The 22,279-nt window shown below is 44.5% G+C and overlaps 1 protein-coding gene across 3 annotated transcripts in view; it reads left to right on the top strand.

Moving 5' to 3' along the window:
* Positions 1–22,279, top strand: part of acad11 (acyl-CoA dehydrogenase family, member 11) — a 315,908-nt gene that overhangs the window by 20,955 nt on the left and 272,674 nt on the right. For all 3 annotated transcript variants that reach the window (XM_073065812.1, XM_073065811.1, XM_073065810.1), the window contains exons 5-8: positions 2,224–2,382; positions 2,860–3,019; positions 4,402–4,543; positions 6,930–6,998. In XM_073065812.1, coding sequence (XP_072921913.1) covers positions 2,224–2,382; positions 2,860–3,019; positions 4,402–4,543; positions 6,930–6,998 — 530 coding nt within the window. The remainder of the gene's footprint in view (positions 1–2,223; positions 2,383–2,859; positions 3,020–4,401; positions 4,544–6,929; positions 6,999–22,279) is intronic.

Here is a 22,279-nt window from a genome sequence, read left to right as displayed (position 1 = left end):
TGTAGTTGGGCAACGTGGGCACGTTGGGCTGGAAGGGCCTGTTACCATGCTGGTTCTCTAAATAACAATAAAATATCATCCTCCATAGCAAATTGGAAATGAACTTTGAGTCTACCCATTGATTTGTAATTGATGAAAATAAAAAAAAACAGAAAAGACCATTGAAATTCACAATTTGGACCAAGTGTACAACAGCTACCACAAGTGGGAAGCCATGCTTAAAGAAGCTCATGTCTGTTCACTTTGCTAAACTGAACAATTGGTTCTCCTAGTTTCCCAACCTGAGGTCTACGGACCCCTTTTTAATGGTGTCGGTCCATGGCATAAAAAAGGTTGGGACCCCTGTCCTGGACAGTTTAAAGATCAGCTGCACCTGAAATTTCTTTAGCACTTCTTCTACAACGCTGAGCTTGTGGAATGAGAGAGAATTTGTAAGATGAAGAGCAGGGATTGAATGATTGTTCTATTAGTCACCCAGAGGAAAAGGTAGATTTTACAGAACTAGAAGACCAGAGGTTGTGAGCTGGACAACTTGAGCTCAGGCACTTGCAGATTCTTTGGGACATTTGAGTCCTGAAGAGGACTTTTGGTCGGAAACATCAACTGTTTATCTGGCTGCTGCCAGACCTGCTGAGTTCCTCCAGTATTTTGTGTGTGTTGATTTGCAGCTTTAGAATGGAATAAAATCACAGCAGATTTCAGATGCTTTTAAAATTGTTAACTGGGATAGGCTGGCGTAATCAAGTTGATGGAGACTGAAGTCATTGCAGCAGGAAACAATCCTTAATGATAAGCGTAAAATTGGCTGGTAGTACTCAGAAGTCAGGTCCTATCTATGGCAGGAAAGACATCGTTCGTTTCAGAGGTCAGAATTCGGAAAGGGAGACAAGATGGTTTTAAGTGGGATGAACAAAGGGAGAATCTATAGTAAGTCGAGTCCATTTCATATAGGTTAATGAGGACTATTAGAGAGTAATGCTGCTTCTTTTGAATGGCGGGGTGGAGATACGTATTTTCCAAAGGAGGTGGAAGGTGCTCCTTTCCTCTGCTGGCCTGCAGGTTACCCTTGGTAAGGTGTGGCAGCTGCTTAGCTGCTTAGAATCTGGATGCATTCTCTGATATTAAAGGAGCTTTAAATATTAAACCACAATAAGATATATATATATATCTCCCTCTCCCTCTCTCTCTCTCTATGTATATATATGTATGTGTGTGTGTACACACACACACACACACACACAGAGTAAGAAATAAATATATATAGATATATATTTAAAAATTTAAATAGGTAGTGCAAAAAGTGAGGAAAAAAGTAGTGAGTTAATGTTCAGGGTTTAAATATCTGTTCAGAAATCTGATGTCAGAGGGGTAGAAGCTGTTCCAGAATTGTTGAGTGTGCACCTTCAGGCTTCTGCACCTCCTCCCTGAGATGAGGGCAATGGATGCCACCTTTCTGAGGCATCGCTCCTTGTGGATATCCTGAATACTGGGGAGGCCAGTGCGCATATGGCTGGCTGGTGGCGTAGTGAGCAAAGGTTCCTGAGTTCGAATCTAGCCGGCTCCCTTGCCCGCTTTCCATCCATGCTGGGTTGAGGGTCGAGTTAGCAACTCGGCCTCGTAAAAACAAGAAGGCCTGCAAAAAATGCAGCCATGACGGCGTCCCAATGACTCCACTCGGAGTTGAAGGCTTTCTTCTTCTTCAGTGTGCATATGATGGAGCTGACTGAGTTCACAACATTAACTCTCTTTTTCCGTAATTGCTGCCTGACTTGCTTAATGTTTCCAACATTTTATATTAAAAAATCATTTGCAGTCCTTAGAGTTTAGTTGACCTGACAGTGTATTGGGGAATAACGCACACAACATGCTGGAGGAACTCAGGAGGTCAGGCAGCATCTCTGGAGAGGAATAAAGTACCAATGTTTTGGTCCAAGACTCTTCCACAGGGGGAAGAATCTGAAACAGCAACTGGATATTGCACTTGCAGAATCTCTGGTGTTAATGTATGATGGAGCTTGGAAGGGGAGAGTGTTGTAAAAATTGAGACTTGAGATTATTAAAATATTTGAGGCAGCAGGGATTGCTTAATACTGTTTATCTGATTATAAGTTAGAGCAGAGTCAAGTGGACAAATTGTGCTCAACGGATGCAGAAACCTAACTGGCTTAAGTGTCAAAAGTCTTGGCTTCAATGCTTCTTTAAAGCTTCTTCATTATATTGCAGATTGTTGAGTCATGCCGGGAAGGAATTTCCAAACCGAGCCCTGGTATTTACGAACTCTGTTTGGAACGACTGAAGGTCTGTCCTGAAGAATCAATTTTCCTTGATGATCTAGGGCAAAACCTGAAAGCAGCAGCCCAGATTGGGATCAGCACTGTTCAGGTATTTTAAAGGGTCATAACCTCCAATGGGTTAATGTTGGGTGAGATGCTTTGTATCCGTCTCATCGATTCCCAAGATATTAATTACAGTTTTTTTTCCATCATCTGGCAGCATTTTCTCCTTTCTCAAATATCTGCTTCAGTGAGCGTTATAGATGAACCAGATGTATATATATATCAGTTATGGTAAATGTTCTATTCAGATTTATATTTTTTCCAGTCACTGTTTGGAAATCAAGAGTGGAATCCATGGTCCATTCTGGTCTAGAGAGACTGAAATCTACAGCTTCTCTGGCCTGCAATCCAATCTAAGTCCCTTTTGGTCTGAATAATCCACCATGTGTTGCTTTTCTCATGAGGCCACTACTGAGCTCCACTGCAGAGTTTTATAAGTGCATTGCTATTAAATTGAACTTTAAAAAATGTGCTGAATCAACAATTGAACAATGTTGGAAAAGTGTTACATTTTCATTTCCAGTTTTCAGATACAGCCGCAGCTATTAAGGAGCTGGAATCATTGCTGGGCTTCCCATTGCATGGCTATGTTCAAAGGACACGGTCTGTTCGTAAGAACATGGAGATTCCTACTGACAGTCTGAAAAAGTATCTCCAGACGACTCTGGGGCTGAGTTCAGAAGGTATGTTGTTCACGTTCCAGAGGAAGGGAGGAAGAAACACAAGGTGATAGGTGAATCTGGGAGGGGGAAGGGATGAAGCAAAGAGCTGGGCAGTTGACTGGTGAAAGAGATAGAGGACTGGAGAAGGGGGGAATCTAATTGGAGAGGACAAAAGGCCATGGAAGATGAAAAGTTGTGGAGCACCAGAGAGTGCAGGCAAGTAGATAGGTGAAAGAGGCAAAAGAGGAAGGGGAATGGTGAAGGGGGCGGGGTGTTTACCAGAAGTTTGAGAAACCAATGTTCATGCCTTCATTTTGGAAGCTACCTAAATGGAATGTAAGGTGTTGCTCCTCCAACCCGAGTGTGGCCTCATCGTGACAGTAGGCATCTGATGGCCGAAGCGTAGGTGCTCGGTGAAGCGGTCTCCCAATCTACATTGGGTTTTACCAATATACATGAGGACACACTGGGAGGACCCAATAGCACTTTTCTGTAGGAACATAAGAAATAAGAACAGCCAAGAACAGAATTTCTCCATTTAAATAAGATCATGGCTGATTATTTTACTTTTATACTAACCATGATTCTCTTAATATTCAAAAATCTATATACTAAAGTTATTAAGAACTCCATGGAGCATGTGGAGACCTTCCAACAACCAGGCACTCTTTCTTTCTTTTTTCTTCTTTCTTAATTTTTCTTTTTTTATATAGGGAAGTTAGGGGGGAGGGGTTAATGGGAGGGGGGAAGGGATATATACTTTTTTTTCATACTTGTAATCACTTAAAAATGCAATTAAATAAAAAATTTTAAATAAATAAATAAATAAATAAACAAAGGCTGAGTAAAAAAAAAATCTATTATCTCAATTTTGAATATATTCAGCAACTGAGCTTCAGCAATACTCTGGAGTAGAGAAATCCTCTAATTGAAGAAATTACTTATCATCTTAGTCCTGAATGGTTGACTCTCATTTTGGACATTTGACCCAAGATATGGACCCCCAACACCGAACATATCAAGCCCTGTACAATGTTAAAGTTTTCTTTGTCACATTTTTTCTGAACTCATGTGGGTTCAGGTCTAATCAGCTTAAACAGACTATCACAGGAATCAAAATCTAGTAAATTTTTGATGTACTTTATCTTTTGGACCAACGAGGGGACCACAACCCTTGGAGGCTTATCAATGACCCGGAGAGCTATGTTGGTGGAGTTAGGGCTCTATGCTTTGGCTCTTGCTAGGGTCACCAATGCCAAAAGATCAAAGGGTAGAGGCCAGACTAATTTGGTAGTACTCATTGCAATGGGTTTTCTGGAGAATTATGCCAGTAAACTGTGTTGCTGTAATGGGAATTAACTTATTGATTAATTTGATTTACTGAACAACTAATCTGCTTACAGAGCCACTTCTTCTTCGTCAGTTCAGTCATGGGCAATCTAATCCCACATACCATGTGCAGAGTGGGGTCCACCAGCTGGTCTTGAGAAAGAAACCACCCGGGATACTGCTGAAGTCAGCACATGCAGTGGAAAGAGAATACAGGTGTGTGGAGAGTAAAATGGAGGGAGTTTGTGCATGCCTGATTCCTCTTTATAGCTCTTAGGTTAGCCTGCTCTCATGCATTAGCACTTGACAATCCCTGAACCAACTATTCAATTTAGAAAGAAACTTTTAGATCACTGTTTTAACACTGGTGGATGATTTTACTGTGTAGTACCAAGTCTCATTCAAGTGTGTATACTTTATACAACCTTGAGATTCTTCTCTTTAAAGGCAGCCACGAAACCAAGAAACCCAATAGAACCCACTAAAACAAAAGAAGACCCAGTGTGCGGGAAAAAAACTGCAAACAATGAAAGTGAGCAAATTGCATTCAGAGCTAAGGTTCACAAAAGTGAGTCCACACTGTGATTGTTGCAGGCCACAGGCACGGTTCAGTGCAGAGATGAGTAAACCTCGTAGAGCAGCGACTTCAATCAGCCTGTGCCTCGCCTCCTGACCCGGCACCCTGTCCTTTTCAATCTGGCCTGGTGCTTAAATGATCCTGATCTTGCTCCAGACCCAGACCCTGCCATGCTGATACGTCCTTGGGCTGATGCCCCACCACCTCAATTCGGCCCGCGTCCAGCTTTCCCAATTCAGCTTAAATCGATTAAACGTCGGGTCTTTCCTTGCTCTCGTGCCCAGGTCTGGGCCCCATCACCTCCACTTGCCTTGATTTGGTTCTGCCAAGTTTGCTCCAGGAATGGCCAAACATTGGCTCCTTCCCTCTCTCTGACCCAGACCCCACCACCTTGATTCAGCCTGTACATACCACGCAGCAGCTGTCTTGAACCTTCAAGACTTCAATTCCCACTGTAGAAATGCCAGGTCGTACAGGTGGTTCAAAAGCTCAACTCCAGCAGGGAAGTTGCAGGGATTGTTCGCCAGGAAACATGTAATTAATGAAGTATTTAGTTTTTTTTTTCGTTTTATTTGCCACCAGCAAGTAGTCGCTGAGCTTCACCAACGCCATCTTAAATTGGAAGAAGAAGAAAGCCCTTAACTCCAAGTGGAGTCATCGGGACGCCGTCATTGTAGCAGGCTTTCTTGTTTTTACAAGGCCGAGTTGCTAGCTCGTGGTTCAACCCAGCACAGATGGAAAGTGTGCAAGGGAGCTGGCTGGATTTGAACTCAGGAGCCTTCGCTCTGAAGTCCAGCGCTGATTCCACTACGCCACCAGCTGGCTATCTTAAACTGGGCTGTCAAATAAATAATATGCAGGCTACCAACATCATAATCAGGATTGGGTGATAATACCATATGGAATAAATTGGGGGGGGAAGTTTCTGGTGTATTTAGGAGAAATTCTTTTTATCAGAATGTTTCCGGTCCAGTGAGAAAGAATGTATTGCTTGATTCTGAGAAAAGAGATGCACCAAGTAGAGCAAGTACCACTATGGGAAAAGTTTAGATAAGGATGATTATGGTACTCAAGACTTAAATCAACTAGGGCAGGGCTTCCCAACCAAGGGTCCATGGACCCCTTGCTTAGTAGTATTGATTCATGGAAAAGGTGGGGAGCCCCTGAACTAGGGGAAAGGACAAGGAACAATCTGAAATACAGATACTCAGCCTGATGTGTGGAAGGTTCTAAAGCAGGTTAAGTCTACCTGGTTACTTGCCATGGTTCAGGATAAATTTTGAATCAAGGATTATGAGGTAAAGACGTATACCTAGTGACCACTTTATCAGGTAGACCTGTGCATCTGCTCGCTAATGCAATATCCAATCAGCCAATCATGTGGCAGCAACTCAATGCATAAAAATATCCAAACATGGTCAAGAGGTTCACTTGTTGTTCAAGCCAAGCACCAGAATGAGGAAGAAATGTGATCAAAGTGACTTTGACTGGGAATGATTGTTGGTACCAGACGGGTGGTTTGAGCATTTCAGGAACTGCTCATCTCCAGGGATTTTCACACACAACAGTCTTGATTACTGAGAGGGGTGTGTAAAAAAAAAAATCCAGTGAGTGGTAGTTCTGTGGGCGAAAACAATTTGTTAGTGAGAGAGGTCAGAGGAGAATGGCTAGACTGGTTCAAGCTGACAGGAAGGCATCAGCAACTCAAATAATTACACGTTACAACACTGGGGTACGGAAGAGCATCTCTGAATACACAACACATCAAAGCTTGAAGTGGATGGGCTACAGCAGCAGAAGACCATGAACATACACTCAGTGGCCACTTTATTAAGTACAAGAGCTACCTAATAAAGTGCCCACTGAATGTATGCTGAACTATACTCACATTCAGGAGACTTGGAAATTAGTTAAAATAGGGAATTTGAAGAGGGCATTTAATTATATGCTGTCCTAAATATTATTTTTCAGTCTACCGAGAAGGTTGAACTTGAAATATTGTTTTTCATTTTACTGTCCATTCAGGGTGATGAAGGCTCTTAGAGATGAAGGAATTCCTGTTCCTAGGACACTTGCCATTTGTGAGGACCCCAGGTATATAAGACAAAGTTCTAACATATGCAATGTCTCTATATCTATGTCATTATAATTGCCAGCAAGCGAAATATGTTGGAAATAACAGGTAGGTCTGAAATGTGGCACAGAGTCACAGTACTATCCTCTGTCTGTTGGTAAGAAAGAAGATTTCCACCTCAGCATGTGGAGATTTAGTATTGAAAACTGCAATTTGAGCTTGCATAACATCTTTTAACCAACCCACAGCAGAATGTGCAAAGATCCTTCCAAGAAGTTGGCAGTCAACACTTGGCTCATTTCCAACTAAGTGTAAAAATTAACACAAAAATCAATTATACTGCAGTAAAATGCTAAAACATAACTGGCATAGCAGAAGAAAAATTGAGTCCCTTGATACTGTCAAGCCACAATGCTATCTTAAGTAGACAGAGCGAAAAGTTAAGTTTGGAAGGAGGAAAACAAAATAAAATAATCTTCCAAGTGAAAAATCTGAGTTTATGATACATTTTATTCTCTTGAGAGATGTATCATGGCAGTGAGGTTGAGTTGGTACAAAGTACAGCTGCTGAGTGCAGGTCTGCGTGTTTTCCTTTTAGATATTGTTACTGCCCATTATGTCACTGGCATTTAGAACAGTAATGATGCCCCCCCCCCCCCATCTCTGTCTTTCTGTACAGTCGTATCCAGATATAGTGATGATGGCCCACCCCATCTCTGTCTTTCTGTACAGTCGTATCCAGATATAGTGATGATGGCCCAACCAATATCTGTCTTTCTGTACAGTTGTATCCAGATAGTGATGATGGCCCACCCCATCTCTGTCTTTCAGTACAGTCGTATCCAGATATAGTGATGATGGCCCACCCCATCTCTGTCTTTCTGTACAGTCGTATCCAGATATAGTGATGATGGCCCACCCCATCTCTGTCTTTCTATACAGTCGTATCCAGATATAGTGATGATGGCCCACCCCATCTCTGTCTTTCTGTACAGTCGTATCCAGATATAGTGATGATGGCCCACCCCATCTCTGTCTTTCTGTACAGTCGTATCCAGATATAGTGATGATGGCCCACCCCATCTCTGTCTTTCTATACAGTCGTATCCAGATATAGTGATGATGGCCCACCCCATCTCTGTCTTTCTATACAGTCGTATCCAGATATAGTGATGATGGCCCACCCCATCTCTGTCTTTCTATACAGTCGTATCCAGATATAGTGATGATGGCCCACCCCATCTCTGTCTTTCTATACAGTCCTATACAGATATAGTGATGATGGCCCACCCCATCTCTGTCTTTCTGTAAAGGTGTATCCAGAAATAGTGATGATGGCCCACCCCATCTCTGTCTTTCTGTACAGTCGTATCCAGATATAGTGATGATGGCCCACCCCATCTCTGTCTTTCTGTACAGTCGTATCCAGATATAGTGATGATGGCCCACCCCATCTCTGTCTTTCTGTACAGTCGTATCCAGATATAGTGATGATTGCCCACCCCATCTCTGTCTTTCTGTACAGTCGTATCCATATATAGTGATGATGGCCCACCCCATCTCTGTCTTTCTATACAGTCGTATCCAGATATAGTGATGATGGCCCACCCCATCTCTGTCTTTCTGTACAGTCGTATCCAGATATAGTGATGATGGCCCACCCCATCTCTGTCTTTCTGTAAAGGCGTATCCAGAAATAGTGATGATGGCCCACCCCATCTCTGTCTTTCTGTACAGTCGTATCCAGATATAGTGATGATGGCCCAACCAATCTCTCTTTCTGTACAGTCGTATCCAGATATAGTGATGATGGCCCACCCCATCTCTGTCTTTCTGTACAGTCGTATCCAGATATAGTGATGATGGCCCACCCCATCTATCTTTCTGTACAGTCGTATCCAGATATAGTGATGATGGCCCACCCCATCTCTGTCTTTCTGTACAGTCGTATCCAGATATAGTGATGATGGCCCACCCCATCTCTGTCTTTCTGTACAGTTGTATCCAGATATAGTGATGATGGCCCACCCCATCTCTGTCTTTCTGTACATTCGTATCCAGATATAGTGATGATGGCCCACCCCATCTCTGTCTTTCTGTACAGTCGTATCCAGATATAGTGATGATTGCCCACCCCATCTCTGTCTTTCTGTACCGTCGTATCCAGATATAGTGATGATGGCCCACCCCATCTCTGTCTTTCTGTACAGTCGTATCCAGATATAGTGATGATGGCCCACCCCATCTCTGTCTTTCTGTACAGTTGTATCCAGATATAGTGATGATGGCCCACCCCATCTCTGTCTTTCTGTACAGTTGTATCCAGATATAGTGATGATGGCCCACCCCATCTCTGTCTTTCTGTACAGTTCTATCCAGATATAGTGATGATGGCCCACCCCATCTCTGTCTTTCTATACAGTCGTATCCAGATATAGTGATGATGGCCCACCCCATCTCTGTCTTTCTGTACATTCGTATCCAGATATAGTGATGATGGCCCACCCCATCTCTGTCTTTCTGTACAGTCGTATCCAGATATAGTGATGATTGCCCACCCCATCTCTGTCTTTCTGTACCGTCGTATCCAGATATAGTGATGATGGCCCACCCCATCTCTGTCTTTCTGTACAGTCGTATCCAGATATAGTGATGATGGCCCACCCCATCTCTGTCTTTCTGTACAGTCGTATCCAGATATAGTGATGATGGCCCACCCCATCTCTGTCTTTCTGTAAAGGCGTATCCAGAAATAGTGATGATGGCCCACCCCATCTCTGTCTTTCTGTACAGTCGTATCCAGATATAGTGATAATGGCCCACCCCATCTCTCTTTCTGTACAGTTGTATCCAGATATAGTGATGATGGCCCACCCCATCTGTCTTTCTGTACAGTTGTATCCAGATATAGTAATGATGGCCCACCCTATCTCTGTCTTTCTGTACAGTCGTATCCAGATATAGTGATGATGGCCCACCCCATCTCTGTCTTTCTGTACAGTCGTATCCATATATAGTGATGATGGCCCACCCCATCTCTGTCTTTCTATACAGTCGTATCCAGATATAGTAATAATGGCCCACACCATCTCTGTCTTTCTGTACAGTCGTATCCAGATATAGTGATGATGGCCCACCCCATCTCTGTCTTTCTGTACAGTCGTATCCAGATATAGTGATGATGGCCCACCCCATCTCTGTCTTTCTGTAAAGGCGTATCCAGAAATAGTGATGATGGCCCACCCCATCTCTGTCTTTCTGTACAGTCGTATCCAGATATAGTGATGATGGCCCACCCCATCTCTGTCTTCCTATACAGTCGTATCCAGATATAGTGATGATGGCCCACCCCATCTCTGTCTTTCTGTACAGTCGTATCCAGATATAGTGATGATGGCCCACCCCATCTCTGTCTTTCTGTAAAGGCGTATCCAGAAATAGTGATGATGGCCCACCCCATCTCTGTCTTTCTGTACAGTCGTATCCAGATATAGTGATGATGGCCCAACCAATCTCTCTTTCTGTACAGTCGTATCCAGATATAGTGATGATGGCCCACCCCATCTCTGTCTTTCTGTACAGTCGTATCCAGATATAGTGATGATGGCCCACCCCATCTATCTTTCTGTACAGTCGTATCCAGATATAGTGATGATGGCCCACCCCATCTCTGTCTTTCTGTACAGTCGTATCCAGATATAGTGATGATGGCCCACCCCATCTCTGTCTTTCTGTACAGTTGTATCCAGATATAGTGATGATGGCCCACCCCATCTCTGTCTTTCTGTACAGTTCTATCCAGATATAGTGATGATGGCCCACCCCATCTCTGTCTTTCTATACAGTCGTATCCAGATATAGTGATGATGGCCCACCCCATCTCTGTCTTTCTGTACATTCGTATCCAGATATAGTGATGATGGCCCACCCCATCTCTGTCTTTCTGTACAGTCGTATCCAGATATAGTGATGATTGCCCACCCCATCTCTGTCTTTCTGTACCGTCGTATCCAGATATAGTGATGATGGCCCACCCCATCTCTGTCTTTCTGTACAGTCGTATCCAGATATAGTGATGATGGCCCACCCCATCTCTGTCTTTCTGTACAGTCGTATCCAGATATAGTGATGATGGCCCACCCCATCTCTGTCTTTCTGTAAAGGCGTATCCAGAAATAGTGATGATGGCCCACCCCATCTCTGTCTTTCTGTACAGTCGTATCCAGATATAGTGATAATGGCCCACCCCATCTCTCTTTCTGTACAGTCGTATCCAGATATAGTGATGATGGCCCACCCCATCTGTCTTTCTGTACAGTTGTATCCAGATATAGTAATGATGGCCCACCCTATCTCTGTCTTTCTGTACAGTCGTATCCAGATATAGTGATGATGGCCCACCCCATCTCTGTCTTTCTGTACAGTCGTATCCATATATAGTGATGATGGCCCACCCCATCTCTGTCTTTCTATACAGTCGTATCCAGATATAGTAATAATGGCCCACACCATCTCTGTCTTTCTGTACAGTCGTATCCAGATATAGTGATGATGGCCCACCCCATCTCTGTCTTTCTGTACAGTCGTATCCAGATATAGTGATGATGGCCCACCCCATCTCTGTCTTTCTGTAAAGGCGTATCCAGAAATAGTGATGATGGCCCACCCCATCTCTGTCTTTCTGTACAGTCGTATCCAGATATAGTGATGATGGCCCACCCCATCTCTGTCTTCCTATACAGTCGTATCCAGATATAGTGATGATGGCCCACCCCATCTCTGTCTTTCGAAACAGTCGTATCCAGATATAGTGATGATGGCCCACCCCATCTCTGTCTTTCTGTACAGTCGTATCCAGATATAGTGATGATGGCCCACCCCATCTCTGTCTTTCTGTACAGTCGTATCCAGATATAGTGATGATGGCCCACCCCATCTCTGTCTTTCTGTACAGTCGTATCCAGATATAGTGATGATGGCCCAACCAATATCTGTCTTTCTGTACAGTTGTATCCAGATAGTGATGATGGCCCACCCCATCTCTGTCTTTCTGTACAGTCGTATCCAGATATAGTGATGATGGCCCACCCCATCTCTGTCTTTCTGTACAGTCGTATCCAGATATAGTGATGATGGCCCACCCCATCTCTGTCTTTCTATACAGTCGTATCCAGATATAGTGATGATGGCTCACCCCATCTCTGTCTTTCTATACAGTCGTATCCAGATATAGTGATGATGGCTCACCCCATCTCTGTCTTTCTGTACAGTCGTATCCAGATATAGTGATGATGGCCCACCCCATCTCTGTCTTTCTGTACAGTCGTATCCAGATATACTGATGATGGCCCACCACATCTCTGTCTTTCTATACAGTCGTATCCAGATATAGTGATGATGGCCCACCCCATCTCTGTCTTTCTATACAGTCGTATCCAGATATAGTGATGATGGCCCACCCCATCTCTGTCTTTCTATACAGTCGTATCCAGATATAGTGATGATGGCCCACCCCATCTCTGTCTTTCTATACAGTCGTATCCAGATATAGTGATGATGGCCCACCCCATCTCTGTCTTTCTGTACAGGCGTATCCAGATATAGTGATGATGGCCCACCCCATCTCTGTCTTTCTGTACAGTCGTATCCAGATATAGTGATGATTGCCCACCCCATCTCTGTCTTTCTGTACAGTCGTATCCATATATAGTGATGATGGCCCACCCCATCTCTGTCTTTCTATACAGTCGTATCCAGATATAGTGATGATGGCCCACCCCATCTCTGTCTTTCTGTACAGTCGTATCCAGATATAGTGATGATGGCCCACCCCATCTCTGTCTTTCTGTAAAGGCGTATCCAGAAATAGTGATGATGGCCCACCCCATCTCTGTCTTTCTGTACAGTCGTATCCAGATATAGTGATGATGGCCCAACCAATCTCTCTTTCTGTACAGTCGTATCCAGATATAGTGATGATGGCCCACCCCATCTCTGTCTTTCTGTACAGTCGTATCCAGATATAGTGATGATGGCCCACCCCATCTATCTTTCTGTACAGTCGTATCCAGATATAGTGATGATGGCCCACCCCATCTCTGTCTTTCTGTACAGTCGTATCCAGATATAGTGATGATGGCCCACCCCATCTCTGTCTTTCTGTACAGTTGTATCCAGATATAGTGATGATGGCCCACCCCATCTCTGTCTTTCTGTACAGTTCTATCCAGATATAGTGATGATGGCCCACCCCATCTCTGTCTTTCTATACAGTCGTATCCAGATATAGTGATGATGGCCCACCCCATCTCTGTCTTTCTGTACATTCGTATCCAGATATAGTGATGATGGCCCACCCCATCTCTGTCTTTCTGTACAGTCGTATCCAGATATAGTGATGATTGCCCACCCCATCTCTGTCTTTCTGTACCGTCGTATCCAGATATAGTGACGATGGCCCACCCCATCTCTGTCTTTCTGTACAGTCGTATCCAGATATAGTGATGATGGCCCACCCCATCTCTGTCTTTCTGTACAGTCGTATCCAGATATAGTGATGATGGCCCACCCCATCTCTGTCTTTCTGTAAAGGCGTATCCAGAAATAGTGATGATGGCCCACCCCATCTCTGTCTTTCTGTACAGTCGTATCCAGATATAGTGATAATGGCCCACCCCATCTCTCTTTCTGTACAGTCGTATCCAGATATAGTGATGAAGGCCCACCCCATCTGTCTTTCTGTACAGTTGTATCCAGATATAGTAATGATGGCCCACCCTATCTCTGTCTTTCTGTACAGTCGTATCCAGATATAGTGATGATGGCCCACCCCATCTCTGTCTTTCTGTACAATCGTATCCATATATAGTGATGATGGCCCACCCCATCTCTGTCTTTCTATACAGTCGTATCCAGATATAGTAATAATGGCCCACACCATCTCTGTCTTTCTGTACAGTCGTATCCAGATATAGTGATGATGGCCCACCCCATCTCTGTCTTTCTGTACAGTCGTATCCAGATATAGTGATGATGGCCCACCCCATCTCTGTCTTTCTGTACAGTCGTATCCAGATATAGTGATGATGGCCCACCCCATCTCTGTCTTTCTGTAAAGGCGTATCCAGAAATAGTGATGATGGCCCACCCCATCTCTGTCTTTCTGTACAGTCGTATCCAGATATAGTGATAATGGCCCACCCCATCTCTCTTTCTGTACAGTCGTATCCAGATATAGTGATGATGGCCCACCCCATCTGTCTTTCTGTACAGTCGTATCCAGATATAGTAATGATGGCCCACCCCATCTCTGTCTTTCTGTACAGTCGTATCCAGATATAGTGATGATGGCCCACCCCATCTCTGTCTTTCTGTACAGTCGTATCCATATATAGTGATGATGGCCCACCCCATCTCTGTCTTTCTATACAGTCGTATCCAGATATAGTAATAATGGCCCACACCATCTCTGTCTTTCTGTACAGTCGTATCCAGATATAGTGATGATGGCCCACCCCATCTCTGTCTTTCTGTACAGTCGTATCCAGATATAGTGATGATGGCCCACCCCATCTCTGTCTTTCTGTAAAGGCGTATCCAGAAATAGTGATGATGGCCCACCCCATCTCTGTCTTTCTGTACAGTCGTATCCAGATATAGTGATGATGGCCCAACCAATCTCTCTTTCTGTACAGTCGTATCCAGATATAGTGATGATGGCCCACCCCATCTCTGTCTTTCTGTACAGTCGTATCCAGATATAGTGATGATGGCCCACCCCATCTATCTTTCTGTACAGTCGTATCCAGATATAGTGATGATGGCCCACCCCATCTCTGTCTTTCTGTACAGTCGTATCCATATATAGTGATGATGGCCCACCCCATCTCTGTCTCTCTATACAGTCGTATCCAGATATAGTAATATTGGCCCACACCATCTCTGTCTTTCTGTACAGTCGTATCCAGATATAGTGATGATGGCCCACCCCATCTCTGCCTTTCTGTACAGTCGTATCCAGATACAGTGATGATGGCCCACCCCAGCTCTGTCTTTCTGTATAGTCGTATCCAGATATAGTGATGATGGCCCACCACATCTATGTCTTTCTATACAGTGGTATCCAGATATAGTGATGATGGCCCACCCCATCTCTGTCTTTCTATACAGTTGTATCCAGATATAGTGATGATGGCCCAACCCATCTCTGTCTTTCTGTACAGTCGTATCCAGATATAGTGATGATGGCCCACCCCATCTCTGTCTTTCTGTACAGTCTTATCCAGATATAGTGATGATGGCCCACCCCATCTCTGTCTTTCTGTACAGTCGTATCCAGATATAGTGATGATGGCCCACCCCATCTCTGTCTTTCTGTACAGTTGTATCCAGATATAGTGATGATGGCCCACCCCATCTCTGTCTTTCTGTACAGTCTTATCCAGATATAGTGATGATGGCCCACCCCATCTCTGTCTTTCTGTACAGTCGTATCCAGATATAGTGATGATGGCCCACCCCAACTCTGTCTTTCTGTACAGTCGTATCCAGATATAGTGATGATGGCCCACCCCATCTCTGTCTTTCTGTACAGTCATATCCAGATATAGTGATGATGGCCCACCCCATCTCTGTCTTTCTGTACAGTTGTATCCAGATATAGTGATGATGGCCCACCCCATCTCTGTCTTTCTGTATAGTCGTATCCAGATATAGTGATGATGGCCCACCCCATCTCTGTCTTTCTGTACAGTCGTATCCAGATATAGTGATGATGGCCCACCCCATCTCTGTATTTCTGTACCGTCGTATCCAGATATAGTGATGATGGCCCACCCCATCTCTGTCTTTCTGTACAATTGTATCCAGATATAGTGATGATTGCACACCCCATCTCTGTCTTTCTATACAGTCGTATCCAGATATAGTGATGATGGCCCACCCCATCTCTGTCTTTCTGTACAGTCGTATCCAGATATAGTGATGATGGCCCACCCATCTCTGTCTTTCTGTACAGTCGTATCCAGATATAGTGATGATGGCCCAACCCATCTCTGTCTTACTATACAGTCGTATCCAGATATAGTGATGATGGCCCACCCCATCTCTCTTTCTATACAGTTGTATCCAGATATAGTGATGATGGCCCAACCCAGCTCGGTCTTTCTGTATAGTCGTATCCAGATAGAATGATGATGGCCCACCCCATCTCTGTCTTTCTATACAGTCGTATCCAGATATAGTGATGATCGCCCAGCCCATCTCTGTCTTTCTGTACAGTCGTATCCGGATATAGAGATGATGGCCCACCACATCTCTGTCTTTCTATACAGTCATATCCAGATATAGTGATGATGGCCCACCCCATCTCTGTCTTTCAATACAGTCGTATCCAGATGTAGTGATGATGGCCCACCCCATCTCTGTCTTTCTGTACAGTCGTATCCAGATATAGTGATGATGGCCCACCCCAGCTCTGTCTTTCTGTACAGTCGTATCCAGATATAGTGAAGAAGGCCCACCCCAGCTGTGTCTTTCTATACAGTTGTATCCAGATATAGTAATAATGGCCCACACCATCTCTGTCTTTCTGTACAGTCGTATCCAGATATAGTGATGATGGCCCACCCCATCTCTGTCTTTCTGTACAGTCGTATCCAGATATAGTGATGATGGCCCACCCCATCTGTGTCTTTCTATACAGTTTGATCCAGATAGACTGATGAAAGAACCTCATCTCTGCCTTTCTGTACAGTTGTATCCAGATACAGTGATGATGGCCCACCCCAGCTCTGTCTTTCTGTATAGTCGTATCCAGATATAGTGATGATGGCCCACCACATCTATGTCTTTCTATACAGTGGTATCCAGATATAGTGATGATGGCCCACCCCATCTCTGTCTTTCTATACAGTCGTATCCAGATATAGTGATGATGGCCCACCCCATCTCTGTCTTTCTATACAGTCGTATCCAGATATAGTGATGATGGCCCACCCCATCTCTGTCTTTCTATACAGTCGTATCCAGATATAGTGATGATGGCCCACCCCATCTCTGTCTTTCTATACAGTCCTATACAGATATAGTGATGATGGCCCACCCCATCTCTGTCTTTCTGTACAGTCATATCCAGATATAGTGATGATGGCCCACCCCATCTCTGTCTTTCTATACAGTCGTATCCAGATATACTGATGATGGCCCACCCCATCTCTGTCTTCCTGTACAGTCGTATCCAGATATAGTGATGATGGCCTACCCCATCTCTGTCTTTCTATACAGTCGTATCCAGATATACTGATGATGGCCCACCCCATCTCTGTCTTCCTGTACAGTCGTATCCAGATATAGTGATGATGGCCCACCCCATCTCTGTCTTCCTGTACAGTCGTATCCAGATATAGTGATGATGGCCCACCCCATCTCTGTCTTTCTATACAGTCGTATCCAGATATAGTGATGATGGCCCACCCCATCTCTGTCTTTCTGTAAAGTCGTATCCAGAAATAGTGATGATGGCCCACCCCATCTCTGTCTTTCTGTAGTGTCGTATCCAGATATAGCGATGATGGCCCACCCCATCTCTGTCTTTCTGTACAGTCGTATCCAGATATAGTGATGATGGCCCACCCCATCTCTGTCTTTCTGTACAGTCGTATCCAGATATAGTGATGATGGCCCACCCCATCTCTGTCTTTCTGTACAGTTGTATCCAGATATAGTGATGATGGCCCACCCCATCTCAGTCTTTCTGTACAGTCGTATCCAGATATAGTGATGATGGCCCACCCCATCTCTGTCTTCCTATACAGTCGTATCCAGATATAGTGATGATGGCCCACCCCATCTCTGTCTTTCTATACAGTCGTATCCAGATATAGTGATGATGGCCCACCCCATCTCTGTCTTTCTGTACAGTTGTATCCAGATATAGTGATGATGGCCCACCTCACCTCTGTCTTTCTGTACAGTCGTATCCAGATATAGTGATGATGGCTTCCCCATCTCTGTCTTTCTGTACAGTCGTATCCAGATATAGTGATGATGGCCAACCCCATCTCTGTCTTTCTATAAAGTCGTATACAGATATAGTGATGATGGCCCACCCCATCTCTGTCTTCCTATACAGTCGTTTCCAGATATAGTGATGATGGCCCACCCCATGTCTGTCTTTCTATACAGTCGTTTCCAGATATAGTGATGATGGCCCACCCCATCTCTGTCTTCCTATACAGTCGTATCCAGATATAGTGATGATGGCCCACCCCATCTCTGTCTTGCTGTACAGTCGTATCCAGATATAGTGATGATGGCCCACCCCATCTCTGCCTTTCTGTACAGTCGTATCCAGATACAGTGATGATGGCCCACCCCAGCTCTGTCTTTCTGTATAGTCGTATCCAGATATAGTGATGATGGCCCACCACATCTCTGTCTTTCTATACAGTTGTATCCAGATATAGTGATGATGGCCCAACCCATCTCTGTCTTTCTGTACAGTCGTATCCAGATATAGTGATGATGGCCCACCCCATCTCTGTCTTTCTGTACAGTCTTATCCAGATATAGTGATGATGGCCCACCCCATCTCTGTCTTTCTGTACAGTCGTATCCAGATATAGTGATGATGGCCCACCCCATCTCTGTCTTTCTGTACAGTCGTATCCAGATATAGTGATGATGGCCCACCCCATCTCTGTCTTTCTGTACAGTCTTATCCAGATATAGTGATGATGGCCCACCCCATCTCTGTCTTTCTATACAGTCGTATCCAGATATAGTGATGATGGCCCACCCCAACTCTGTCTTTCTGTACAGTCGTATCCAGATATAGTGATGATGGCCCACCCCATCTCTGTCTTTCTGTACAGTCATATCCAGGTATAGTGATGATGGCCCACCCCATCTCTGTCTTTCTGTACAGTTGTATCCAGATATAGTGATGATGGCCCACCCCATCTCTGTCTTTCTGTATAGTCGTGTCCAGATATAGTGATGATGGCCCACCCCATCTCTGTCTTTCTGTACAGTCGTATCCAGATATAGTGATGATGGCCCACCCCATCTCTGTATTTCTGTACCGTCGTATCCAGATATAGTGATGATGGCCCACCCCATCTCTGTCTTTCTGTACAATTGTATCCAGATATAGTGATGATTGCACACCCCATCTCTGTCTTTCTATACAGTCGTATCCAGATATAGTGATGATGGCCCACCCCATCTCTGTCTTTCTGTACAGTCGTATCCAGATGTAGTGATGATGGCCCACCCATCTCTGTCTTTCTGTACAGTCGTATCCAGATATAGTGATGATGGCCCAACCCATCTCTGTCTTACTATACAGTCGTATCCAGATATAGTGATGATGGCCCACCCAATCTCTCTTTCTATACAGTTGTATCCAGATATAGTGATGATGGCCCAACCCAGCTCGGTCTTTCTGTATAGTCGTATCCAGATAGAATGATGATGGCCCACCCCATCTCTGTCTTTCTATACAGTCGTATCCAGATATAGTGATGATCGCCCAGCCCATCTCTGTCTTTCTGTACAGTCGTATCCGGATATAGAGATGATGGCCCACCACATCTCTGTCTTTCTATACAGTCATATCCAGATATAGTGATGATGGCCCACCCCATCTCTGTCTTTCAATACAGTCGTATCCAGATGTAGTGATGATGGCCCACCCCATCTCTGTCTTTCTGTACAGTCGTATCCAGATATAGTGATGATGGCCCACCCCATCTCTGCCTTTCTGTACAGTCGTATCCAGATACAGTGATGATGGCCCACCCCAGCTCTGTCTTTCTGTATAGTCGTTTCCAGATATAGTGATGATGGCCCACCACATCTCTGTCTTTCTGTACAGTCGTATCCAGATATAGTGATGATGGCCCACCCCATCTCTGTCTTTCTGTACAGTCGTATCCATATATAGTGATGATGGCCCACCCCATCTCTGTCTCTCTATACAGTCGTATCCAGATATAGTAATATTGGCCCACACCATCTCTGTCTTTCTGTACAGTCGTATCCAGATATAGTGATGATGGCCCACCCCATCTCTGCCTTTCTGTACAGTCGTATCCAGATACAGTGATGATGGCCCACCCCAGCTCTGTCTTTCTGTATAGTCGTATCCAGATATAGTGATGATGGCCCACCACATCTATGTCTTTCTATACAGTGGTATCCAGATATAGTGATGATGGCCCACCCCATCTCTGTCTTTCTATACAGTTGTATCCAGATATAGTGATGATGGCCCAACCCATCTCTGTCTTTCTGTACAGTCGTATCCAGATATAGTGATGATGGCCCACCCCATCTCTGTCTTTCTGTACAGTCTTATCCAGATATAGTGATGATGGCCCACCCCATCTCTGTCTTTCTGTACAGTCGTATCCAGATATAGTGATGATGGCCCACCCCATCTCTGTCTTTCTGTACAGTTGTATCCAGATATAGTGATGATGGCCCACCCCATCTCTGTCTTTCTGTACAGTCTTATCCAGATATAGTGATGATGGCCCACCCCATCTCTGTCTTTCTGTACAGTCGTATCCAGATATAGTGATGATGGCCCACCCCAACTCTGTCTTTCTGTACAGTCGTATCCAGATATAGTGATGATGGCCCACCCCATCTCTGTCTTTCTGTACAGTCATATCCAGATATAGTGATGATGGCCCACCCCATCTCTGTCTTTCTGTACAGTTGTATCCAGATATAGTGATGATGGCCCACCCCATCTCTGTCTTTCTATACAGTCGTATCCAGATATAGTGATGATGGCCCACCCCATCTCTGTCTTGCTGTACAGTGGTATCCAGATATAGTGATGATGGCCCACCCCATCTCTGTCTTTCTGTATAGTCGTATCCAGATATAGTGATGATGGCCCACCCCATCTCTGTCTTTCTGTACAGTCGTATCCAGATATAGTGATGATGGCCCACCCCATCTCTGTATTTCTGTACCGTCGTATCCAGATATAGTGATGATGGCCCACCCCATCTCTGTCTTTCTGTACAATTGTATCCAGATATAGTGATGATTGCACACCCCATCTCTGTCTTTCTATACAGTCGTATCCAGATATAGTGATGATGGCCCACCCCATCTCTGTCTTTCTGTACAGTCGTATCCAGATATAGTGATGATGGCCCACCCATCTCTGTCTTTCTGTACAGTCGTATCCAGATATAGTGATGATGGCCCAACCCATCTCTGTCTTACTATACAGTCGTATCCAGATATAGTGATGATGGCCCACCCCATCTCTCTTTCTATACAGTTGTATCCAGATATAGTGATGATGGCCCAACCCAGCTCGGTCTTTCTGTATAGTCGTATCCAGATAGAATGATGATGGCCCACCCCATCTCTGTCTTTCTATACAGTCGTATCCAGATATAGTGATGATCGCCCAGCCCATCTCTGTCTTTCTGTACAGTCGTATCCGGATATAGAGATGATGGCCCACCACATCTCTGTCTTTCAATACAGTCGTATCCAGATGTAGTGATGATGGCCCACCCCATCTCTGTCTTTCTGTACAGTCGTATCCAGTTATAGTGATGATGGCCCACCCCAGCTCTGTCTTTCTGTACAGTCGTATCCAGATATAGTGAAGAAGGCCCACCCCAGCTGTGTCTTTCTATACAGTTGTATCCAGATATAGTAATAATGGCCCACACCATCTCTGTCTTTCTGTACAGTCGTATCCAGATATAGTGATGATGGCCCACCCCATCTCTGTCTTTCTGTACAGTCGTATCCAGATATAGTGATGATGGCCCACCCCATCTGTGTCTTTCTATACAGTTTGATCCAGATAGACTGATGAAAGAACCTCATCTCTGCCTTTCTGTACAGTCGTATCCAGATACAGTGATGATGGCCCACCCCAGCTCTGTCTTTCTGTATAGTCGTATCCAGATATAGTGATGATGGCCCACCACATCTATGTCTTTCTATACAGTGGTATCCAGATATAGTGATGATGGCCCACCCCATCTCTGTCTTTCTATACAGTCGTATCCAGATATAGTGATGATGGCCCACCCCATCTCTGTCTTTCTATACAGTCGTATCCAGATATAGTGATGATGGCCCACCCCATCTCTGTCTTTCTATACAGTCGTATCCAGATATAGTGATGATGGCCCACCCCATCTCTGTCTTTCTATACAGTCCTATACAGATATAGTGATGATGGCCCACCCCATCTCTGTCTTTCTGTACAGTCATATCCAGATATAGTGATGATGGCCCACCCCATCTCTGTCTT

Source organism: Hemitrygon akajei, chromosome 14 (assembly GCF_048418815.1).
Source record: "Hemitrygon akajei chromosome 14, sHemAka1.3, whole genome shotgun sequence".
Classification (NCBI taxonomy): Eukaryota; Metazoa; Chordata; class Chondrichthyes; order Myliobatiformes; family Dasyatidae; genus Hemitrygon; species Hemitrygon akajei.
This window is presented reverse-complemented; position numbering and strand designations above follow the sequence as displayed.